This window comes from Stegostoma tigrinum, chromosome 41 (assembly GCF_030684315.1).
Source record: "Stegostoma tigrinum isolate sSteTig4 chromosome 41, sSteTig4.hap1, whole genome shotgun sequence".
Classification (NCBI taxonomy): domain Eukaryota; kingdom Metazoa; phylum Chordata; class Chondrichthyes; order Orectolobiformes; family Stegostomatidae; genus Stegostoma; species Stegostoma tigrinum.
This window is the reverse complement of record NC_081394.1, coordinates 5743711-5768017: the sequence shown is the minus strand read 5'-3', so window position 1 is coordinate 5768017 and position 24307 is coordinate 5743711. Positions and strand designations below refer to the sequence as shown.

The window sequence follows — 24307 nt, the reverse complement described above, 5'->3', positions numbered from 1 at the left end:
CACGGGTCTGTGTTTTCAGTGGGAGACAGCAGGGGCCTGTGTTTTCAGTGGGAGACAGCACGGGTCTGTGTGTTCAGTGTAAGACAGCGCGGGTCTGTGTGTTCAGTGGGAGATAGCACGGGTCTGTGTTTTCAGTGGAAGACAGCATGGGTCTGTGTTTTCAGTGTGAGACAGCACAGGTCTGTGTTTTCAGTGGGAGATAGCACTGGTCTGTGTTTTCAGTGGGAGACAGCACGGGTCTGTGTGTTCAGTGGGAGACTGCACGGGTCTGTGTTTTCCGTGTGAGACAGCACGGGTCTGTGTGTTCAGTGGGAGACAGCACGGGTCTGTGTTTTCAGTGGGAGACAGCAGGGGTCTGTGTGTTCAGTGGGAGACAGCACGGGTCTGTGTTTTCAGTGGGAGACAGCAGGGGTCTGTGTATTCAGTGGGAGACTGCACGGGTCTGTGTTTTCCGTGTGAGACAGCACGGGTCTGTGTGTTCAGTGGGAGACAGCACGGGTCTGTGTTTTCAGTGGGAGACAGCAGGGGTCTGTGTGTTCAGTGGGAGACAGCACGGGTCTGTGTTTTCAGTGGGAGACAGCAGGGGTCTGTGTGTTCAGTGGGAGACACACGGGCCTGTGTATTCAATATGAAACAGCACGGGTCTGTGTATTCAGTGTGAGACAGCACAGGTCTGTGTGTTCAGTGGGAAACAGCAGGGACCTGTGTGTTCTGTGTGAGACAGCACAGGTCTGTGTGTTCAGTGTGAAACAGCACGGTTCTGTGTGTTCAGTGGGAGACAGCACGGGTCTGTGATTAATTACCTGCTGTAATTAAATGACAATTCCCCCATGCTGTGAGTCCCGCACCCTCACTGTTTCTCTCCGGCTATTTCTTTCACTCTCTCTCTCGTACATTAGCTTGGGGTCAGTACTGACTCACACTGAAGGAGTAGGCCGTGCTGTTTCACAATGAAAACGCAGGCCAATGTTATCTCACGTGGAAAATACATGACTGTGCTGTCTTACACTGAATACACAGACCTGTGCTGTCTCACACTGAATGCACAGACCTATTCTGTCTCACAGTGAAAACACAGACCCGTGCTGTCTCACACTGAAAACACAGACCTGTGCTGTCTCACACTGAAACACAGGCCTGTGCTGTCTCCCACTGAAAACACAGACCAGTGCTATCTCCCACTGAATACACAGACCCATGCTGTCTCACACTGAATACACAGACCCGTGCTATCTCACACTGAAAACACAGACCCGAGCTGTCTCTCACTGAACACACAGACCCGTGCTGTCTCACACTGAATACACAGACTGCGCTGTCTCGCACTGAATACACAGACCCGTGCTGTCTCACACTGAATATACAGCCTGCGCTGTCTCGCACTGAAAACACCGACCCGAGCTGTTTCACACTGAATACACAGCTCCCTGCTGTCTCACACTGAAAACACAGACCCGAGCTGTCTCACACTCATCAGTAAATTATTGCAAGAATATAAATCTCAGAGGAAACATCAATGCCATATTATTTGATGAAGATGCTGCTGATTTATTGCCAAGAGGTCTCTGATTGAGAGAGGCCCTGCCTTGGGAGCTGCACCTCGGTAAAATTTACTGGTAAGCGATTATTGAAAATTGTCAGATAATAAAATGTGAGGCTGGATGAACACAGCAGGCCAAGCAGCATCTCAGGAGCACAAAAGCTGACGTTTCGGGCCTAGACCCTTCATCAGAGAGGGGGATGGGGGGAGGGAACTGGAATAAATAGGGAGAGAGGGGGAGGCGGACCGAAGATGGAGAGTAAAGAAGATAGGTGGAGAGAGTGTAGGTGGGGAGGTAGGGAGGGGATAGGTCAGTCCAGGGAAGACGGACAGGTCAAGGAGGTGGGATGAGGTTAGTAGGTAGCGGGGGGTGCGGCTTGGGGTGGGAGGAAGGGATAGGTGAGAGGAAGAACCGGTTAGGGAGGCAGAGACCGGTTGGACTGGTTTTGGGATGCAGTGGGTGGGGGGGAAGAGCTGGGCTGGTTGTGTGGTGCAGTGGGGGGAGGGGACGGACTGGGATGGTTGAGGGATGCAGTAGGGGAAGGGGAGATTTTGAAACTGGTGAAGTCCACATTGATACCATATGGCTGCAGGGTTCCCAGGAGGAATATGAGTTGCTGTTCCTGCAACCTTCGGGTGGCATCATTGTGGCAGTGCAGGAGGCCCATGATGGACATGTCATCAAGAGAATGGGAGGGGGAGTGGAAATGGTTTGCGACTGGGAGGTGCAGTTGTTTTTTGCGAACTGAGCGGAGGTGTTCTGCAAAGCGGTCTCCAAGCCTCTGCTTGGTTTCCCCAATGTAGAGGAAGCCGCACCGGGTACAGTGGATGCAGTATACCACATTGGTAGATGTGCAGGTGAACCTCTGCTTGATGTGGAATGTCATCTTGGGGCCTGGGATGGGGGTGAGGGAGGAGGTGTGGGGACAAGTGTAGCATTTCCCCAGTTCTGCTTTGTGAAGACATTGCTGTGGCTAATGCCAGTGGTCCCTTAACCCTGTTTTGGATATGAAGGAAGGTGATTGGGAATTGAAAACATCCACTCTGTTTCTCTCTCTGTGTCTTCACTGATGCTGCCAGACGTGCTGAGCGTCTTCAGCATTCTTTTATATTTTGATTCAGATTTCCGGCATCTGCAGTATTTTGCTATTATTAATCCTGTTTAGTTGAAAAAGGTGCAAATGAATGGGGTGTGTTCTTTCTCTTTGCGATGAGCAGGGTCCTGCATTTGAATGTACCTCTATCCCTAAAATTTAGATTGTATGGCCATTCAAATTGACATGACATCAGGTCCAAACCCAATCTTTCTTCCAATATTGCATACTTATGGCATTTACAATTATAATCAATATTTGCAGGATCATCAGGGACACACTTCTACAGTTCCTAACATTTCAGTGTACTGCAGTTGAAAGGCCTCAGACAATGCACTTTCCAAAGAAACACAGGAAATAGGAGTAGAGATAGGGTACGTGTTTGTTCATGGAATCCTGTGTCGCGTACCAGGCTTCCAGAAATTCCCTTGAATGCCTGGTGTTGTTCTCATGTCCCAGTATCATCACTTTGTCCCGGTCGATCTGACAGTCCTCATTGTCTGAGATAAGTGAATTTTGTTTGTATCTTTTTTCATTGCCAGCTGGCGTTTGCCTATCCTGGCCATCAGTTTTCTCCCTGTACAGACAATGAGTTCGAGTGGGACAAAGTGATGACACTGGGGACAAGCAAACACCAGGCATGCAAGGGAAGTTTGCTTCTCAACCCGGGGGACTCTGTTAACAAACACATTAGAAATAGACCCTGTATACGGACCACTGCTAAAACAACAGAATTGGAAGCGACAAGACCATCACACCAGAGAGTCATATAAATCTGGAAGGAAGCACAACACCGATGCTTCAATTAGAGGTCGCATTCACAATGTTGCCTAGAAGCGTAATGAAACGTCTGCACACCATAAAGCAATTGGCTGGGCAAGCTAAGAAGCAACTACATGCACGATCTGAGCTACAAATTTTTGCTGGGACCTTAAAAAGTAGCCCTGAACCGCAGTCTGTGCTAGTGTGTGACCCAGGAGGACTTCTTGCTCTGGAAGCCCAGCAGGTTTGAGACAGACCAAAGTGCATCCTTTACCAAGTTAATGGTGAGAACACTGTACCTCTCCCCAGACTATCTTCCCATGCTACAGGGGGGTAGATAACCTTCAACCCCATCCACCCTCACCCTGATGCAGCCACCTCAATGACATCATGTCGAGGAGACACCTTCATCCAAATGCTAGGTCTGTGCTAAGCCTATCCATTTAATTTCTCAAATCATTATCTCACTATGCTGCTACATTCCTTTAGGTGCTCACATCCCTTTAAATTGCACCCACTGTCCAATGTTGCCCCTCCCCCTCTCACTTATGATGCCAAACACTGCATTGCACAGAGCTTTCAGAGTTCTCGATTGTTATGTTTGTTTTATAAAAATAACTATACTTTGAAACGTTGGCTTTTTCTTTCACTGTGGGTGGTGCAGTGGCTCAGCGGTTGGCGCTGCTGCCTCACAGCACCAGAGACCCGGGTTTGATTCCACCTTCGGGCAGCTGTCTGTGTGGAGTTTGCATACTCCTCCTCCCACAGTCCAAAGATGCGCAGTTCAGGGTGGATTGGCCATGCTAAATTGTCCCAAAGTGCACAGGGATGTAGCAGTCAGGCAGATTAGACAAGGTTAATGTGGGGTTGTGGGGACAGGGTGGGTCTGGGTGGGATGCTCTTTGAGAGGTTGGCACAGGTTGGATGGGCTGAATAGTCTCTTTCTGCACTGTAGGGCTTCTATGATTCTTATGATGTGGATATTCTGGGCTCTCTTGCCCACATCAGTGGAATTAGCCTCTCCTCCCTTGCCCCCATTGAAATGACTCAGGCTGATGTTAGCTTGTGGTATATATTTGACAGCACAATAGCAATTATGTCATGGAGGGTGGGGTCGGGTGGGGGGGTGTGGGGGTGGGGAGTGTGACAATGGCCTGATCCATTCAAATCTGTCTCAAGAGTGAGAGGGCAAAGGCTGACTCTGTATTTGCTTTAGTTCATGTTCTCCGCCAACATAACACCATTCTGCCAGTCTCATTGGTGGGCCATGTCCCCTTGGTGATTGGTGAGGGGTTCAGTGTTTGTGCGTGTGTCTGTGTGTGTGACACATGGTGTGTGTGTGTGTGTGTGAGAGAGAGATTGTGTGTGTTTACATGTGAGTGCATGTGTATATGTTTCTGTGTTTACGTGCATAAGTATGCTTATGCATATGTATGTGAATGAGTGTGTATGTGAGGAAGTGTGGGTGTGTGTGAGTGGGTGAGTGTGAGTGTGTGTGAGAGTGAGTTTGTGATTTTGTGTGTGTGTGTGTGTGAGAGAGTGTATGAGAGTGTGTGTGTATGTGTGTGTGATTGAGTTTGTGAGTGAGTGTGTGTGTATGAATGTGGTTATGTGTGTGTGTGAGAGTGAGTTTGTGATTTTGTATGTGTGTGTGTGTGTGTGAGAGTGTCTGTGTGAGTGTGTGTATGTGAGACTGAGTTTGTGAGTGTGTGTGTGTGAGTGAGAGTGTGAGTGAGTGTGTGTGTGCGTGTGTGTGTGAGTGTGCATGAGTGAGTGAGTGTGTGAGGGAAGTGTGTGTGCGAGTGTATGAGTGTGTGTGTGAAAGAGTGAAAGTGTGTGTGTGTGTATGTGTGTTTGTGTGTATGAGTGAGAATGTGTCTGTGTGTGGGGGGGTGAGTGAGTGTGTGTGAGTGAGTGTGTTTGTGAGTGAGTGTGTTTGTGTGTGTGATTCAGTGAGAGTGTGTGTGAGTGAGTGAGAGAGTGTGTGTGTGTGTGTGTGTGTGTGTGTGTGTGGGGGGGGGGCGTGAGTGAGTGTGTATGAGTGGGTGTGTTTGTGTGAGTGAGTGTGTTTGTGTGTGTGATTCAGTGAGTGTGTGTGAGTGAGCCAGTGTGTGAGTGAGTGTGTTTGTGTGTGTGATTTAGTGAGAGTGTGAGTGAGTGAGTGAGTGAGTGAGAGAGTGTGTGAGTGAGTGTGTTTGTGTATGTGTGAGTGTGAGAGTGTGAAAGAGTGAGAGTGCGTCTGTGCGAGAGTGTGTGAGACAGTGAGTGTGTAAGTGATTGTATGAGCGCGGTACCAGAGCTGGGTGCCATGCCTGCCAGAGCCCCGTACAGTCTCCTCTGCCACCTGCTGCTGCTTGCCAGTGCCCTGGGCAGTGCCCTGTCTTGTTATACCTGCTTCGCCAAGAGCTCACGGAAGTTCTGCACCGATTATGTGGGTCAGACGCAGACTGAGCTCTATCTAGCCAACTGCTGGAAGCCAATCAGCGCTTTGATAAAGACTCGGCAGGTGTACTGGCTACATGTCGGTAAGTAAGTGTGGCAAATGCACCAGCCCAGGCTCCCCTTACCATCGCCCAGCCTCAGACCATCTGCTCCACCACTGTCAATTTTTCAGAGTCAGGTGATGTGTACACCATGCATTAAAATCCTGGTGGTCACCATTGACCAGAAACTGACCTGAACCAGCCTTATCAACACCGTGTCTGCAACACCTGGTCAGAGAGTGAGCAGCTCACCTCCTGACTCCCCCCGAAGCCTGTCCCACCATCCCCAAGGCACAAATCAGGAGTGAGATGGAATACTCCCCACTTGCCCCTGGATGGGGGCAGCCCCAACTCAAGAAGCTCGACACCATCCAGGACAAAGCAGCCCCGGCTTGATTGGCACCACATCCACAAACATCCCACTCCCTCACCCCACCGACGCTCAGTAGCAGCAGTGTGTACCATCGACAAGATGCTCTGCAGAGATTCACCAAAGATCCTCAGGCAGCACCTTCCAAACCCATAAGCACTTCCATCTAAAATTGGCTTCAGTTAGCTCAGTTGCCTGGGCAGCTGGTTTATGAGCGATGCCAACTGTGTGGGTTCAATACCCACACCAGCTGAAGTTACCTGGAAGGACTCTCCTATCAACCTCTCCCCTGTGATGACCCTCAGGTGAAACCACCCACCAGCCATCTCAAAGAGCAGCCCTGAGGTCTGATAAAACTGTGGCAACTAGAAAGACAGATGGAGCAGATACATGGGAACGTCGCCTTTAATTTCCCCTCCAAGCCACTCCCCCTACATCGCCATTCCTTCACTGGCGCAGGATCAAAATCCTGGAATTCCCTCCCTAACAGCATTGTGGGTCAACCCACCGCAGGTGATCTGCAGCGATTCAAGAAGGCAGCACACCCCCACCTTCTCAAGGGGGCAATGAGGGACGGGCAATAAATGTTGGAGGTGTGCATCCATTAAATAAATTCTTAAAATTTGTAAGCATGCCTGCAGAACACTCTGGAAGTGACTTGGCATTTGGTATTTCAGATTGATGTGAGAGATCATTCTATTGAAAGCCCAGTCAACATGGTTTCGACCATATCAAGTAATCCTAGCACAGAAATAGTCCATTCAACACATTTATTCCACACTAGTATTGCTACTCTACGCCAACCTCCCTCTCACCTCCTTCATCTCCCCCGACATCACCATCTCCTTCTGTCCCTTGTGTATTTAACCAGCTTCCCTCCTTTCAATTCATCAACACAATTCACCAATATCATTCCCTGTGGGAGCACATTCCCACACCCCAACCCCCTACCATTCCCTATAAGAGTGTATCCCACATTCCATCCCTGACTCCCTGTGGGAGCAGGTCCCAAATTCCCCCAGGTTCCACATCTCCCCCCCCCCCACTCCCTGTGGGACTTAATCCCCACATTCTCCACCCCGCCCCACCCCCCGACTCTCTAGGGAGAAGATGCTTCTCCTGAATTCCTTGCTGGATTTATTTGTGTTCTATTAATGGCCGCTCATTCCGGTCTCCTCCTCCCCCAACGAGTGGAACCAGCTTGTCCGCATCTCCCTGACTGAACCACCTTTCAGAATTGTTAAAGCCCTCGATCAGGTTCACCCCCTCAGCTGCTTCCTTCTGATGGTTAGAATCTCTCTGTTCTGGGATCATGCTTTGTAAAAGTAGAGACATAATGGTTAAGTCAGACATATTTACAGTGATATTGTTTTTCCGTTCCTTGTGGATTGCCCTGATGAATGTGTGATGAGAAACGCTGACAAAACTTCTGTTGCTATTTGTATCATGTAGGCCTCACTCACTGATTGACTGAAACTGGTGGTCACCTGAGGTGTGGAAACAGAAGCAGGCCATTCGGCCCATTGCTCACCATTCAAGGAGATCATAGCTAATCTGGCCCTCAGCTCCACTGTCCTGCCTCTTCCTCATAATCCTTGATTCCCCCTTTGTTGGCTAAAAATCTGTCTATCTCGACCTGGTACATACTGAACGACCCGACCTCTACATCTCCCAGCAACAGAGAATTCCACAGAATTCAATACCCCTCCGAAATTCCTCCTGCCCTCTGTCTTAAACATGTACCCTTTAGTCCGGGATTGGACCCACTGATTCTAGACTCTCGCATGAGGAGAAAGCTCTCCAGGTCTCCCCTGCAAAGTTATCTCTATGTTTCCATAAGGTCACCTCTCATTCCTCCAAACTCCAGCGGGTACTGGCCCAACTTACTCAACACTCTCCTCCACAAGACAGTCCCTCCCTACTCAGGATCATACCTTCCCTGGTCTGTCTCCATGGCAAGCTCAGCTTTCCTGAGATAAGGGGCCCAAAACTATTCACAGCAGTCCCGCTGTGATCTGACTTGTGAGCTTGGTTTTCATTTTGCAGAGCCTCCTAGTCTCTATTCGCCGTCCGAAATAAACTTTAAAGTCTTGATTGGCTTTCCCAATGGATCCCTGACCCCGGCTGAGCCACCAATGGGAGATGCAGGAGGCAGTGGATTTTGGAGGGGAAATCATCTCCGGTAGATCAGCACCCTTCCTAGATCCTTCCCAAACCTCCAGAGGATGGCAGCTAACTGGTACATTCTCTTTTTTTTTGTTTTGTTTTTCTCTCTCCCCATTGCGGACAGCCCAGACTGCCTACAAGAAGCTGAAGTCGATTTACGAAAAGGCTTTGAACTTTATCAAGAAAAGACGAAGAGAGTTCCCAGCAGGTACTGAGGAGAGCTGACTGTTCACTTTGTCTCCTGAGGTTCGAGGGTGGTGGTAGTGGGGATTAGAGCAGATGGGGACCAGAAGCCACTGCAACGGGCGGAATGGCCTCAATCTTGTACGTTATTTTATTCTTCCAAAGTCCTGGTCACGTTCATTGTGCACAAAGCAGGACAATTGATCTGTGCACAGCAAGATCCCACTGGAAGCAGCGGTGGTGGCCCTTCTAAGAGAGGCAGTGCAAGGGGGGCAATGAGCTGCAGGGGGCAATGAGAGAGTGCGACCCTGCGCCCAAAAGAAGAGGCAAAAAGGGAAGAGAAGACATTGGTGGGGGTGGGGGGGTTGGGGGTCCTGGGAATCTGGGAGGGCGAGTGGGGATGGAGAAGAGGACAGATTTCCCGGGCAATGCTAAGAGTGGGACAAATTGTGCAGAGCTTGGCAAGAGCTGGGAGAAGCCCATAGGGCTGAATAGTCTGGGCTGGGTGACAGGGATGGATCAGTGGAGGCAGAAAATGTCACTCACAATTAAATCCCCCATGTGCTTATCTTCCGCAGAGCCTTATTCGAGTCTCCTGGACCACGTGGAGAAGGAAGTCTTGAATAAAGTGTTCAGTTTGAAAAAAGGTATGTCTCTTTCCAGCGTCATATTTCACGAGTTTGTCGACCCAATCTTCGCTCCTCAATCAGATAAGGGTCCTACAAATGCTGCACCGAAATGTCAAACCGCACACTAGAGCTTCCACATCCCTCCCACTCCCTTCCCCATTCTCCTCAAACAGACCCCGGTGCACGCTCGGAGCACCGTGCACAGTCCCAGTCTCCGTATCCCTCAGTTAGACCCACACTCGGAGCACCGTGCACTCTCCCAGTTTCTGTATCCCTCAGTTAGACCCACACTCGGAGCACCGTGCACAGTCCCAGTCTCCGTATCCCTCAGTTAGACCCACACTCGGAGCACCGTGCACAGTTCCAGTCTCCGTATCCCTCAGTTAGACCCACACTCGGAGCACCGTGCACAGTTCCAGTCTCCGTATCCCTCAGTTAGACCCACACTGGGAGCACCGTGCACAGTTCCAGTCTCCGTATCCCTCAGTTAGTCCCACACTCGGAGCACCGTGCACAGTTCCAGTCTCCGTATCTCTCAGTTAGACCCACACTCGGAGCACCGTGCACAGTTCCAGTCTCCGTATCCCTCAGTTAGACCCACACTGGGAGCACCGTGCACAGTCCCAGTTTCCGTATCCCTCAGTTAGACCCGCACTCGGAGCACCGTGCACAGTTCCAGTCTCCGTATCCCTCAGTTAGACCCACACTCGGAGCACCGTGCACAGTTCCAGTCTCCGTATCCCTCAGTTAGACCCACACTCGGAGCGCCGTGCACAGTTCCAGTCTCCGTATCCCTCAGTTAGACCCACACTCGGAGCGCCGTGCACAGTTCCAGTCTCCGTATCCCTCAGTTAGACCCACACTCGGAGCACCGTGCACAGTTCCGGGCTCCGTATCCCTCAGTTAGACCCACACTCGGAGCACCGTGCACAGTTCCAGTCTCCGTATCCCTCAGTTAGACCCACACTCGGAGCACTGTGCATATTCCAGTCTCCAGGAGGAGTAGGGTTGTCGGGGGAGGAGGTGCATGTAGCCAGGGTGGTGACCAGGTAACAGGGCCATCCATTGAAGACAGTCCCTAATAAATCCAATGGGGAATTCAGGAGAAAATTCTATCTCCTGGAGAGTGTCGGGGGCTGGAATGTGGGACTCCCTCCCACAGGGAGTTAGGAGGGGGCAACGTGGGACTCGTCCCACAGGGAGTTGTGGGGGGAATGTGGGAGTCGCTCCCACAGAGAGTTGGGTGGTGGGGAAATGTGGGACTCGCTCCCACAGGGAGTAGCGGTGGGGGGGGGGGGTGGTGGAATGTGGGACTCGCTCCCACAGGGAGTAGCGAGGGGGGGAAATGTGGGACTTGCTCCCACAGGGAGTTGGGGGGGGGTGGAATGTGGGACTCGCTCCCACAGGGATTAGCGAGGGGGGGAAATGTGGGACTCGCTCCCCCAGGGAGTGGGGTGGGGTGATATGTTCGACTCGCTCCCACAGGGAGTTGGGGGGGGGGGTGGAATGTGGGACTCGCTCCCACAGGGATTAGCGAGGGGGGGAAATGTGGGACTCGCTCCCACAGGGAGTGGGGTGGGGCGATATGTTCGACTCGCTCCCACAGGGAGTTGGGGGGGTGAATTTGGAACTTGCTCCCACAGGAAGTGGGATATGTGGGACTCAAGGTGAATGTGTTGATGTATTGATGGCGTGATACTGGATAAAGACATGAGGTAGTGAGGGTGAGAAGGAGATGGTTATGGGGGAGGTAATAAAATGAGAGACTGGGAGGATACTCATACCGAGGAGAAACACCAGTGTGGGGAAGCGGGGCTGAATGGCCTCCTCTTGCGCTGGGAACTCAGTTTCACTTCACTTTAACCCTCAATGTGTAACACAACAGCTGAACATTATAACTCTCTCTCTCTGTGTTTCAGCATCACCCTGTAATTACACCTGCGGTAAGTTTACATCAGTCTGAAAGACTTGCATTTTACTAGCACCTTGTCCCTCCTCTGTGCTCCTCACAGACAATGAGTGTTCGTATATTGAAGGGCAGTAACCATTGGAAGGTTAGAAATACTGCGACCAAATGGTGCACAGCAAGATCTCACTAAATACACGGTGACACGCGCTGGTTCTGTTGCCACTCAGAGGGCAAATGTTGGCTCTGGATCAGGCCTCCACAGCATAAGAGATTTGCACTATGCCCTGTGCTGAGAAAGGAGATGGTCAGGCTCCAAACATCCCAAAGGCTAGTTGTGAGCTGTCATGTTTATAGAAGGTGACTCTAAGCCCTTTCAACAATATCTGAACCTGAACCACATCAGAAACTTCTGACAGTATACTATCGGTAGCTCAGTCCAGTTATCCCAGGGTGGGGTGTAACCACCGCAGGAGGTTACAGAGGGCGGTGTGGTGGCTCAGTGGTTAGCACCAGGGACTCAGATTGAGTTCTGCCCTCGGCCGACTGTCCGTGTGGAGTTTGGACATTCTCCCTGTGTCTGCGTGGGGTTCCCCCCGGGTGCTCCAGTTTCCTCCCACAGTCCAAAGATGTGCAGGCTAGGAAGATCAGCCATGCTATAGTGTCCAGGGGTGTGTAGGTTAGGTGGGTTATAGGAGGATGGGTCTGGGTGGGATGCTCTGAGAGTCAGTACGAACTTGTTGGGCCAAAGGGCCTGTTTCCACACTGTAAGGACTCTATGAGATAGGGAGGATGGAGGGGTTACAGAGATAGGGAGGGGGTGTAGGGGCTGGAGGAGGTTACAGAGATAGGGAGGGGATGTAGGGGCTGGAGGGGGTTACAGAGATAGGGAGGGGGTGTAGGGGCTGGAGGGGGTTACAGAGATAGGGAGAGGGTGTAGGAGCTGGACGGGGTTACAGAGATAGGGAGGGGGTGTAGGGGCTGGAGGGGGTTACAGAGATAGGGATAGGGTGTAGGAGCTGGAGGGGTTTACAGAGAGAGAGGGAGGGGGTGTGGGGCAGGTGGAGAAACCAGACATAGGGAGATTGCTGTGACATGATCTGAATGTAACTTGCTTGTTGCTGACATTTTAACCAGCTTGTGTGTTTTTTCACAGGGATTAATATGGATGCCTATTATTTTGATTGTCAGCACTGCAGGATGAAAGGCTGTGAAGGTGTCTCCTTCAACTGCCCAAGTACGTCTGCTCTAAGTAACCCACTTCTAAACCAGCTGACTGGCCCAGAAACTGAGTCAGTTACACTGGAGTATGTTGACATTACTGAGAGATTTGCTGTAAATACTGACACACTTCCTTGGGATTCCCCTGTAAACACTGACACAATCCCCAGGGGTTCCCCCTGTAAACACTGACACACTCCCCAAGGACTCCCCCTGTAAACACTGACACACTCCCCAGGGATTCCCCCAATGAATACTGACACACTCTCCAGGGATTCCCCCTGTAAATACTGATACACTCCCCAGATATTTCCCCCCTGTAAATACTGACACACTCCCTGGGGATTCACCTTGTAAACACTGACACACTCCCCGGGGATTCCTCCTGTAAATATTGACACACTCCCTGGAGACGTCCTCTGTAAATACTGACACACTCCCCGGGGATCCCCCTGTAAACACTAACACACTCCCCAGGGATTCCCCTGTAAACACTGACACACTCCACGGGGACTCCCCTTGTAAATACTGACACACACCCTGGGGTTTCCCCCTGTAAACACTGACACACTCCCTGGGGATTCCCCCTGTAAATACTGACACACTTTCCCTGGGGATTCGAGATAATGGAACTGCAGATGCTGGAGAATTCAAGATAATAAACTGTGAGTCTGGATGAACACAGCAGGCCAAGCAGCATCTCGGGAACACAAAAGCTGACGTTTTGGGCCTAGACCCTTCATCAGAGACCCTTCATCACCCTCTCTGATGAAGGGTCTCGGATCGAAACGTCAGCTTTTGTGCTCCTGAGATGCTGCTTGGCCTGCTGTGTTCATCCAGCTTCACACTTTATTATCTTGGATTTCCCTGGGGATTCACCCTGTAAACACTGCCACACTCCCCGAGGATTCCTCCTATAAATATTGACACATTCCCTGGAAACGCCCTCTGTAAATTCTGACACACTCCACTGGCACTCCCCTTGTAAATACTGACACACACCCTGGGGTTCCCCCCTGTAAACACTGACACACTCCCTGGGGATTCCCCCTGTAAATACTGACACACTTTCCCTGGGGATGCGAGATAATGGGAACTGCAGATGCTGGAGAATTCAAGATTATAAAGTGTGAAGCTGCATGAACACAGCAGGCCAAGCAGCATCTCAGGAGCACAAAAGCTGACATTTTGGGCCTAGACCCTTCATCAGAGACCCTTCATCACCCTCTCTGATGAAGGGTCTCGGATCGAAACGTCAGCTTTTGTGCTCCTGAGATGCTGCTTGGCCTGCTGTGTTCATCCAGCTTCACACTTTATTATCTTGGATTTCCCTGGGGATTCACCCTGTAAATACTGAAACACTCCCCCAAGAATCCCCCTTGTAAATACTGACACATGCCCCAGGGATCCCCCATGTACATACTCACACACTCCCCCGAGAGTACCCCCAGTAAAAACTGACACACGCCTCAGGAATTCCCCCATGTACATAATGACACACTCTCCCGAGAATCCCCCCTGTAAATACTGACACACCCTGGGGATTCACCCCTGCAAAAACTGACACACTCCCCTGGAATCCCCCTGTAAATGCTGACACCAGGATTCACCTGTGTACATACTGACACAATCCCCAGGGATTTCTCCGTGTACATACTGACACAATCCCAGGAATTTCCCCATGTAAATACTGACACATTCCCCAGGGATTCCCCTGTGTAAATACTGACATACTCCCCCGGAGATTCCCCTGTAAATACTGACATATACTTCAGGGTCTTTCTATAAATAGTGACACATTCCCCAATGACTAGCAGTGACACACAGTAAAATGCAGTGAAAGTATGAAATAACACAAGTACCTTTGCATGGCATCCTCTGACATTAGACACACATCTCTCTGGTGTGCTGTGGTTTGTAAGGATCCTCGGGTAGGAGATGTGTATGCTGTGTAAAGTTGAACATCCCATGGATTAACGACCCTCCCTCCCTCACCACTTTGCGCAGCACCGTCAGTGTTAGCTCTCAACGCTAACCCACCCCTCCCCAAGACCACATGACAAAGCTCAGTGACTTATCCATTTCTTTGTGACAGACATTGCTGAAGTTGGGGACTCCCTGTTTGGGTGGACCTTCCCATTTGGAAACACCTCCAAATCCTCCCTCCTTCCCTCCCTCCCTGTAGCGGCCAGGGCTTCATGAGAATAGTCACTATGACTAAACCTCTTCCAGTTTGGTAACTTGCTCATAGAAGACTTCAGAATCACTGATAATGGGGAAATAAATTGTCCTGCACCCACCTTGATGAGCGTAGGAATGCCGAATTTCCATGGGAACACTAATGTCGACTGATTGGTCGGCACGTTGACTCGGATTGGTCGACACAGTCATCATGGACATTCCGGCAGTGAACTGTCGGCCCCACTCTTTTGTTTCATTCACACAAAAAAAAATGCACCAGCAATTGGCAACATTCCTATTGGCTGCAGAGGACACGTCCCTGCATTTTATTGCATCCATCTCCCTATTGCTCCCTAGCGTGTTCCCCATGACAACCTCACAGCCAATCAGATTGTGTGTGCCAAGCGAGCGTTTTCAGTTGTTGATGAAAACTGGCATTCTTGTACATGTCCTGATGTGTGTATAGAAAGATCTTTGGCAGTATCTATCCTTCTCTCTCTCTTCTGCGTTTTGCTCTCATCAGGACAGGATGGCAATAATGCCAAACTGCAAATGGAGCAGAGATTCAGGCTGCACACAGGAGGGAGAGGGGGATTTGTTGAATGTCAGCCTGTGGACTTTCCCTGGTCTGGCACCCTGAGATTGCACCAGGGAGCAGTTAACAGCTGGGGCTTTGTTTAAATTTAAACCAGGCTGGTCAACGCTCACTGGTCAACATATTGTCAGGATGAGTGGCCCAAAGGGAATGGTGGTTCTGAATGCTCGGAATATGCAGCAGTCTGCTTTCTCCATTTGCAAAGGACAGCTGTGAATATTGTGGTCGGGGCCTCGATCTAACGTGCTCATTCAAAGTCTCTTGTGATGTTCTTTCAGTTGAAGATGTGACAGTGAAAGAGACAGGCCAGGTGTCTATGAAATGTCAGCCCGACTTTACTATTCCCGTGATTGACTCAGTCATTTGGATGTATGCATCTCACGTGAGTGTAGACATTTCTGCTTTGAATTCCCAACCTGCAGCAATCCTGCCTTCTTTCTCTCCCATTCCTTTTGGGGTTTAATACTCTCCTTTGCCCTCTCTTCCCTTCTGTAATATTTCAGCCCCACCTCTCGCACCATGAGCAATGCCATGGAGCCGCGCGGATTGTTTTCTACGCCAACATTGGGTCTTCAGCACGTTAACCAACCTCACTTTTGCAGGTGAGGAGCGATGTGATTTCACAGTTTAAGGTTCTGCACGTTGGTAGCGATGACTCTCTCAGCATTCACAATGTCAAAATGAAAAACACAGGAACCTATGCATGTGATGTCTTCAGGAAGAAGATCCTGCTTCTACGACGATTCTTTTACCTCCGAGGTGAGTCTTTCAGGGCACCCCCCACCCCACCCCGACACTCCCGCCAACACCAGCACCTGCCAGTCATTCTTCATCCCCACCCTCATTAATGTTTCCCTGGGTCAGGCTAGGCCGGACCGAGCCAGGCTGGAACAAGCCAGAATGGGCTGAACTGGGTTGAGCTGGGCTGAAATGTGCCAGGGGCCATACAACGTAGAGCTGAAGGAATACAGGAGGTCAGGCCCGAAATGTTGACTTTCCTGCTCCCCTGATGCTGCCTGGCCTGCTGTGTTCCTCCAGCTCCACACTGTGTTGGACTGACTCCAGTAATGGCAGTTCTTACTGTTTCCTGGAACGTGCTGGGCTGGGCTGGACGGGGCTGGACTAGTTTGGAATGGGCGAGACTGGAATGGGCCGGAATGAGCTCGACTAGTCTGGGCTGGATTGGTCTGAAGTGGGCCAAACTGGACTGGACTGGGCTGGGCCAGACTGGACCGATCTGGACTGGACTGGACTGGGCTAGACTGATCTGGACTGGACTGGGCTGGGCTGTGCTAGACTGGACCGGACTGGACTGGATTAGGCAGGACCGGACTGGACTAAACTGGGCATGATTGGACTGGACTGATCTGGGCAGTACTGGACTGATCTGGACTGGACTAGGCTGGACTGGACTGGGCAGTACTGGACTGATCTGGACTGGACTGGGCAGTACTGGACTGATCTGGACTGGACTTCTCTGGACTGGACTGGGCAGTACTGGATTGATCTGGACTGGACTAGGCTGGAAGACAGGACAGGAATGGATTGATCTGGACTGGAATAGGCTGGACTGGGCAGGACTGGACTAGGCTGGACTGAGCTGGGCCAGACTGGACTGATCTGGACTGTTCTGGACTGAGCAGGTTTGCGGCAATGTCTCAGACTCTATTTCTTCGCAGTGACCTGGAGCACTCTGCAAAGCAGCCTTGACCTGCAGGAGATGTTCCGGAGCGTTCTGCGGGAGAAGAAGACAACGTTGAAAACGCCCACGGCCAAACCGATCCCACCTCCAAACAAACGCATCGACAAACAGACAGAATCCCAACTGATTACCGCCATCGCCCTGGGAACGATACTCACCGTGTTGTCTGGAATGTGAGTCAGTGCTTTTACTGCACGGAGTCCCCAGCTCAGGGAATGGGCCATTCAGCCCCTCAGCTCCATTCTACTGCTTCTGTTCTGCACCAGCCTGCACTTCAACTACTCTGCGTAACTACACACCACAGCCCCCAACCCCCACAGTCAGCCGAGGGAGCGAGTCCCACATTCCCCTCCACCCCAAATCCCTGTGGGAGCGAGTCCCACATTCGCCTCCACCCCAAATCCCTGTGGGAGCGAGTCCCACATTCCCCTCCACCCCAAATCCCTGCGGGAGCGAGTCCCACATTCGTCTCCACCCCAAATCCCTGTGGGAGTGAGTCCCACATTCCCCACCACCCCAAATTCCTATGGGAGCGAGTCCCACATTCCCCACCACCCCAAATCCCTGTGGGAGTGAGTCCCACATTCCCCTCCACCCCAAATCCCTGTAGGAGTGAGTCCCACATTCCCACCCTCCAACTCCCTTTGGGATTGAGCCCAACATCCTCCCCCCTAACTCCTCGCCCCATGTGAGCAAGTCCCACATTCCCACCCCCCACTCCCTTTGGAATCAAGTCCCACATTCCCCTCCACCTACTCCCTTGGATTTATTCAGGACTGTCTTCTATTCACAGTCCCTCGTTCGGGTTTCGCCCCCACCTCCCCACTCCACACACACATACACACACACACACACACACAAACACACCCTCTCTCTCACTCCCACATACACACGCACACACACACACATGCACACACACACACACACGCACCCACACACGCTCTCTCTCTCTCACACACACACACACACACACACACACACACACACACAAACACACATGCACACACACACACGCACCCACACACGCTCTCTCTCTCTCACACACACACACACACACACACACACACACACGCTCACACACACGCACCCACACACGCCCTCTCTCACACAAACACGCACACTCACACAAACACGCACACTCACATAGCCACACACAGACTCACACACACAAACACACACACACACACGTGTGTGCACATGTGCACACACACACACACACGAACACACTCACACACACACACACAATCTCACGCACACACCCACACACGCGCGCACACACACCCATGCACACACACACGCACACGCACACACACACACATGCTCGCACGCACACGCACGCACACACACACATGCACACGCACAATTCGCACACGCGCACACACATGTGCACACACATACGCACACACACACAAACACACACACACACACGCACGCACACACACATGCACACGCACAACATGCACACGCACACACACGTGCACACACATATGCACACACACATACACGCACACACACACATGCATGCACACACGCACACACACACACGCACACGCACAATACGCACACGCACACACACATGTGCACACACACACACTCTCACACTCACACACCAAGTGGTAACACCTTCTCTATGTCTCCATGATCAAAAGGCCCTTTCTGAATTTTGATAGTCTTGACCAGGTCACCCCTCTCAGCCTCCTCCTCATCGAGAGAGACAGCCCCAGCGAGTTCCCTTCGCCCTGATTGTTTGAACCTCTCCATTTTGGGATCATCCTTTGCACACCTTGCCAAAGATTTGATTGGCTGTGAAGCCAGGGCATCTCTGAGGGATGTACAATACAATATCCTTTTTTATATTGTCATGTGTGGCCTATTGTAGGAGTGAGAAAGTGACATTTAGGTTACAACGACCTTGGTACAATTCTCGGATACAGTAGAGTTATAAAAGTAGATGCTTAATTACATAGTTGAAAATGAGTTAAATAATAGGAATATATTAAGGGGTTAACAGTGTTCTCCGATAAGGACTGTTCCCTCACACCAGCCTCTATCCAGGACTCAGCAATAGTATGCTGGAGTCTGAGATGATGTAGTGTGGAGCTGGATGGACAGAGCAGGCTGGGCAGCATTAGAGGAGCAGGAAAGCTGAAGTTTCGGTCTGGACCCTTCTTCAGAAATGGGAGAGGGGAAGGGGACTCTGCAATAAACAGAGTCGGCGGGGAGGCTGATGGAAGATAGGTGGAGAGAGACAGACAGGCCGAGGAGGCGGGGATGGAGCCAGTAAAGGTGAGGCTGGGTGGGGAGTTGGGATGAACCCCCACGTCCTACCTCCCAGCCTCATCCCTGCCTCCTTGACATGTCCATCTTCCCTCAACTGACCAACCCCCATCCCAACTCCCCACCTACGCTCACCTGCACTGGCTCCATCCCCACCTCCTTGACCTGTCTCTCCACCTACCTGCTCCTTTATCCATCTTCCATCTGCCTCCCCATCTCTCCCTATTTATTTCAGAATCCTCTTTCCCTCCCCTATTTCTGAAGAGGGGTCCAGACCTGAAACGTCAGATTTCCCACTCCTCTGATGCTGCCTGGCTTAATATGTTCATCCAGTTTCACACCTTGTTATCTCCATCCAGGACTCTCTGCCTATCCGTTGCTCCGAGGCTGCTTCCCATGTACTGCTGGAGAGCTTCTCCCCCCACCCTGCTCCAGGGCTCATTGCTCACGGTGTTCTGGGGTTCACGGGGCGAGCCTCCAGACTCCCAGAACACTAGGCCACGCTGAACATGCTGGTTTCTCTCTGGAATCGGCCTGTGCTTCCTCCTCAACACTCCGGGGAGAGTTGGGATGGGTGTGAAAAAGGGGGGACCGAGGGCGAAACAAAAGTGGGACCAGACCGGGCGAGCAGAGGAGCTCTGACCAGAGAGTCCTACTCTGCCACCACCTTGCTCTCTCCAGTGGAAGTTGGCAATACAAATGCAGTGCTTTCCTTTGTGTCTCCCCTCAGTGCTGTCTATCGATGGGCCACTCGCATGAAATGAGCCTCCTGACAGATGGATCCTGCGAAGGCTTTCATGGCCAAACAGCCAGGAAACCCAGCGGCTGGACTATGACTGGGGATTTCACGCTTGTGTCAGGCATACATGAAAATCAATGATTCATGTAAATGCGAGTTTATAAATTTCAAATTAAAGTGGGGCTGATTTTCGTGAGGCATGATGTGGACTCCAATTGGGCTTCTGGTCTCTTTAAAAACCCAGAATGTATTCATAAAGACATCCAGGACCACCGGAAAGTGTCTACCTGATCTAGGGTCAGCGCTGAGGGAGCGGGCACTGTCGGAGTGTCAGCGCTGAGGGAGCGCCGCACTGTTGGAGGGTCAGTGCTGAGGGAGTGGGCACTGTCGGAGTGTCAGTGCTGAGGGAGCGTCGCACCATCGGAGGGGCAGTACAGAGGGAACGGGCACTGTTAGAGGGTCAGTACAGAGGGAATGGGCACTGTTAGAGGGTCACTGCTAAGGGAGTGCCACACTGTTGGAATTATTTGTCTTCCTGAGGCACGATTATCCCAATGACCTGGTCACGTTGATGGATTTAAATGATGAATCCAATGGATTCTGTTAAGAGTGAATCCTGGAATTGAGGGGAAAAAAAAGCTGTTGCTCACCCTATCCTTAAACTGAATGCAGTTTGTGATAGAGTGCTGTTCCCAGATCCTCCTTGGTCAGGTGCTTTTATATCGCGGAGTCAGGGCACCACTGATGAAATGTTCTCCATCTAGTGGCCTGCATGTGACACTACATCGTGACTGTTTACATGGAAATATTGAATGGGAAGCGTTAGGTTACAAAAGGCTGCGATCGATCTGGATAAATATGATGTAGACAGGGAATGCACATGCTGCAGGGAACATTAAATCATATTTATAGATACATAATTGACAAATTACAAGAAGAGATAGAGAAGTCTTTACAATCTTCATGACAAACAGAGGACATGCCCTCATCCCAGATGTGATGGTGAGTCTTTCTGGAACATTCCTTCACTGAGAGCAATGTTGAAGGTATGCTGATGGGTTTGTGACTGAGATGGAGTGCTGAATTGCAGTAGCCACCGGGGACTGTCAGTCTGTCTGGAGTTGCTCACAGGGAGTGAGTAGTGTCAGGCGAGGCTCCAGCCCTCCCCCTTCCCAGGGAGATTGGTGCTTGCCGACCTGTGAGAGGGAGAGGAGCATACACTGAGTGAGCATGTTTGACCCTCTCCTGGCTGGGTGAGCCTCGGATACACTCCCGTCTTGTCACACAATGAAGACCTGGAATTCACTCCCAAAAACTTCTCTCAATCCCTATCCCTCCGTCTCACCCTGTCTCTCTGCGCACCCACCACCCCCCAACTTTCTCACACCCTTTCTCCCTCTCTCCCTCCCTTCATCCCTCTTTCCCCCTCCTATTCTCTCTGCCGCTCTTCACCCTTCTGTCTGTCTGTCTCTCTCTCTCCCTCCTTCTTCCCCATCTCCAATTTTCTCCTTCTTTCAACCCCCCTCTCTGTCTTCCTGAGTCTCCCCAAGTCAGTCTCCCTCTTTCCCTCTTTCCCTCTCTCTTTCTCTTTCTCCCTTTATCTCTCCATCCTCCCTCTCTCCCATCTAACTCCCTCTCTCCACCCTTCCCTTTCTCGCTGCCCCTCTCCATCCCTCTCCCTCCCTCTTTCCCTCCCTCCCTGTCCTCCAAGCTCTACCTCACTCCCTCACTCTACCTCACTCCCTCACTCTACCTCACTCCCTCGCTCTACCTCACTCCCTCACTCTCCATTGCTCTCCCTCTCTCTTTCCGTCCCTTTCTATCTCCCTCCCCTCTCTCCCTCATCCTCTCCCTCTCTCTTTTTACCTGTCTCTCCCTCCCTCTCTCCCTCTCACTCTCACTATCTCTCCCTTTCTTTTCACCCTTCTGCACTCTCTCTCTTACTTCCCCCCTCTTGCTTTGACCTTCCCATCCCTCTCTTTCTCTCTCTCTCTCGTTCTCCTCCTTTACAATACTCAACCCTTTTTCACTGATCTTTTGGTCTCCTGCCCCTAGTGTGTCCTTGACATGATTCCTTCCTACATTTTGTGTGATCATTGGCTCATGTAATGGGATGGGGCATTTCAGCATTAGTACAGCTGCTGTAGAAATGCAGGAGGATGTTACAGTGGGATCACCGTGCTCCCTTGTCACTGAGGAAATTCGATTATTGGGAATCACTCAAATTGTCTACGCTGATCTCTTTGCATGGTCTATTCCGAATTTAAAATTGTGCTCACCTCTCTTGCTAGCCTGCGACAGAACAATTAATAACAACCATTATTATTATGCTGTATTGACCGATAAATTGATTGGAAAGGATCTTTCTTGGGAAGGTTTGCAAGATGCTTGAGATCATTTTGTCCTTTTTGTCTTATTAACTGTTTAACACGAAGCTACCAACTTATCCATGGTGTAAACTCAAGGCATTTGCTGCGGTGTCATGTCATATATCTCCACCAGGGAAAGAGTGACCAGAATAGACCCACATGCTCACATGACATTCACTCGCAGCTCCCCCCACCAACCACCCCCCCCCCTCGCCCAGTGGTTTCCCAAGCAGTCATTTGGCAGAAGGCCTCATTGACAGATCGAGCATCGCTGACTGACCCTCGCCTTGCCCAGATCTGACCCCCATTTCGTGCATCACCCTTAAGGAGTCTCCCTCGGCACTGACCCTCCGACAGTGCCCACTCCCTCAGCACTGACTCTCCGACAGTGCCCACTCCCTCAGCACTGACCCTCTGACAGTGCCTGCACCCTCAGCACTGACCCTCCGATAGTGCGGCGTCTCCCTCAGCACTGACCCTCCGACAGTGCCCGCTCCCTCAGCACTGACCCTCCGACAGTGCCCACTCCCTCAGCACTGACCCTCCGACAGTGCCCGCTCCCTCAGCACTGACCCTCCGACAGTGCCCACTCCCTCAGCACTGACCCTCCGACAGTGCCCGCTCCCTCAGCACTGACCCTCTGACAGTGCAGCGTCTCCCTCAGCACTGACCCTCTGACAGTGCCCGCTCCCTCAGCACTGACTCTCCGACGGTGCCCACTCCCTCAGCACTGACCCTCTGACAGTGCGGCGTCTCCCTCAGCACTGACCCTCCGACAGTGCCCACTCCCTCAGCACTGACCCTCCGACAGTGCCCGCTCCCTCAGCACTGACCCTCTGACAGTGCAGTGTCTCCCTCAGCACTGACCCTCTGACAGTGCCCGCTCCCTCAGCACTGACTCTCCGACGGTGCCCACTCCCTCAGCACTGACCCTCCGACGGTGCGGCGCCTCCCTCGGCACTGACCCTCTGACAGTGCCCGCTCCCTCAGCACTGACCCTCCGACAGTGCCCACTCCCTCAGAACTGGCCCTCCGACGGTGCCCATTCCCTCAGGACTGACCCTCCGACAGTGCCCGCTCCCTCAGCACTGACCCTCCGACAGAGCCCGGTCCCTCAGCACTGACACTCCGACAGTGCGGCGTCTCCCTCAGCACTGACTCTCTAACAGTGCGGCATCTCCCTCAGCACTGACCTCCGACAGTGCCCACTCCCTCAGCACTGACCCTCCGACAGTGCCTACTCCCTCAGCACTGACCCTCCGACGGCGCCCACTCCCTCAGCACTGACCCTCCGACAGTGCCCACTCCCTCAGAACTGGCCCACCGACAGTGCGGTGTCTCCCTCAGCACTGACCCTCCGACAGTGCGGCGCCTCCCTCGGCACTGACCCTCTGACAGTGCCCGCTCCCTCAGCACTGACCCTCCGACAGTGCCCACTCCCTCAGAACTGGCCCACCGACAGTGCGGTGTCTCCCTCAGCACTGACCCTCCGACAGTGTGGCGCTCCCTCAGCACTGACCCTCCAACAGAGCCCGCTCCCTCAGCATTGACCCTCCGACAGTGCGGCGCTCCCTCAGCACTGACCCTCCGACAGTGCCCGCTTCCTCAGCACTGACCCTCCGACAGTGCGGCGCTCCCTCAGCACTGACCCTCTGGCAGTGCCCCCTCCCTCAGCACTGACCCTCTGACAGTGCCCGCTCCCTCAGCACTGACCCTCTGACAGTGCCCGTTCCCTCAGCACTGACCCTCTAACAGCTCAGGGACAATTGCAGTTGCTGGATTTTTCTGTCTCAGTGTGTGGAGGGAGTGGAGAAGCGACCACAAGTTCTTGAGGCCCGTTCGCTCCTGTTGAGCTCCAGCAGATTCTCTAATTTAACTGCTTTTGTTTATAAATAGCCTGTGGATTTGTGGCCGAAAGTTAGAGTTGGTTGCGGTCAGGGTATTTTAGTGTTTTACGTGTCTGGGCTGAGTTTCGTTTATTGACTGTTTAGTTTTTAGAGAGCAGGGCAGGATATGTGATTTTGCTCATTTGTACCAAATATTCTCCACACAATGGGGAGCAGTTCTCAAATTGTCAGCAGGCCTGGACC

General features: G+C 51.8%; 1 protein-coding gene across 1 annotated transcript; it reads left to right on the top strand.

The window, feature by feature from the left end:
- The first annotated feature begins 146 nt into the window (after positions 1 to 146).
- Positions 147 to 20024, top strand: spaca6 (sperm acrosome associated 6). Its single transcript, XM_059641287.1, has 10 exons — positions 147 to 179; positions 1577 to 1616; positions 8540 to 8623; positions 9177 to 9245; positions 11147 to 11170; positions 12290 to 12370; positions 15409 to 15512; positions 15733 to 15889; positions 16810 to 17005; positions 19840 to 20024. Exons 1-10 carry the CDS (start codon positions 147 to 149, stop codon positions 19871 to 19873), a joined length of 822 nt encoding a protein of 273 aa, XP_059497270.1. The 3' UTR covers positions 19874 to 20024.
- The last annotated feature ends 4283 nt before the right edge of the window (positions 20025 to 24307 follow it).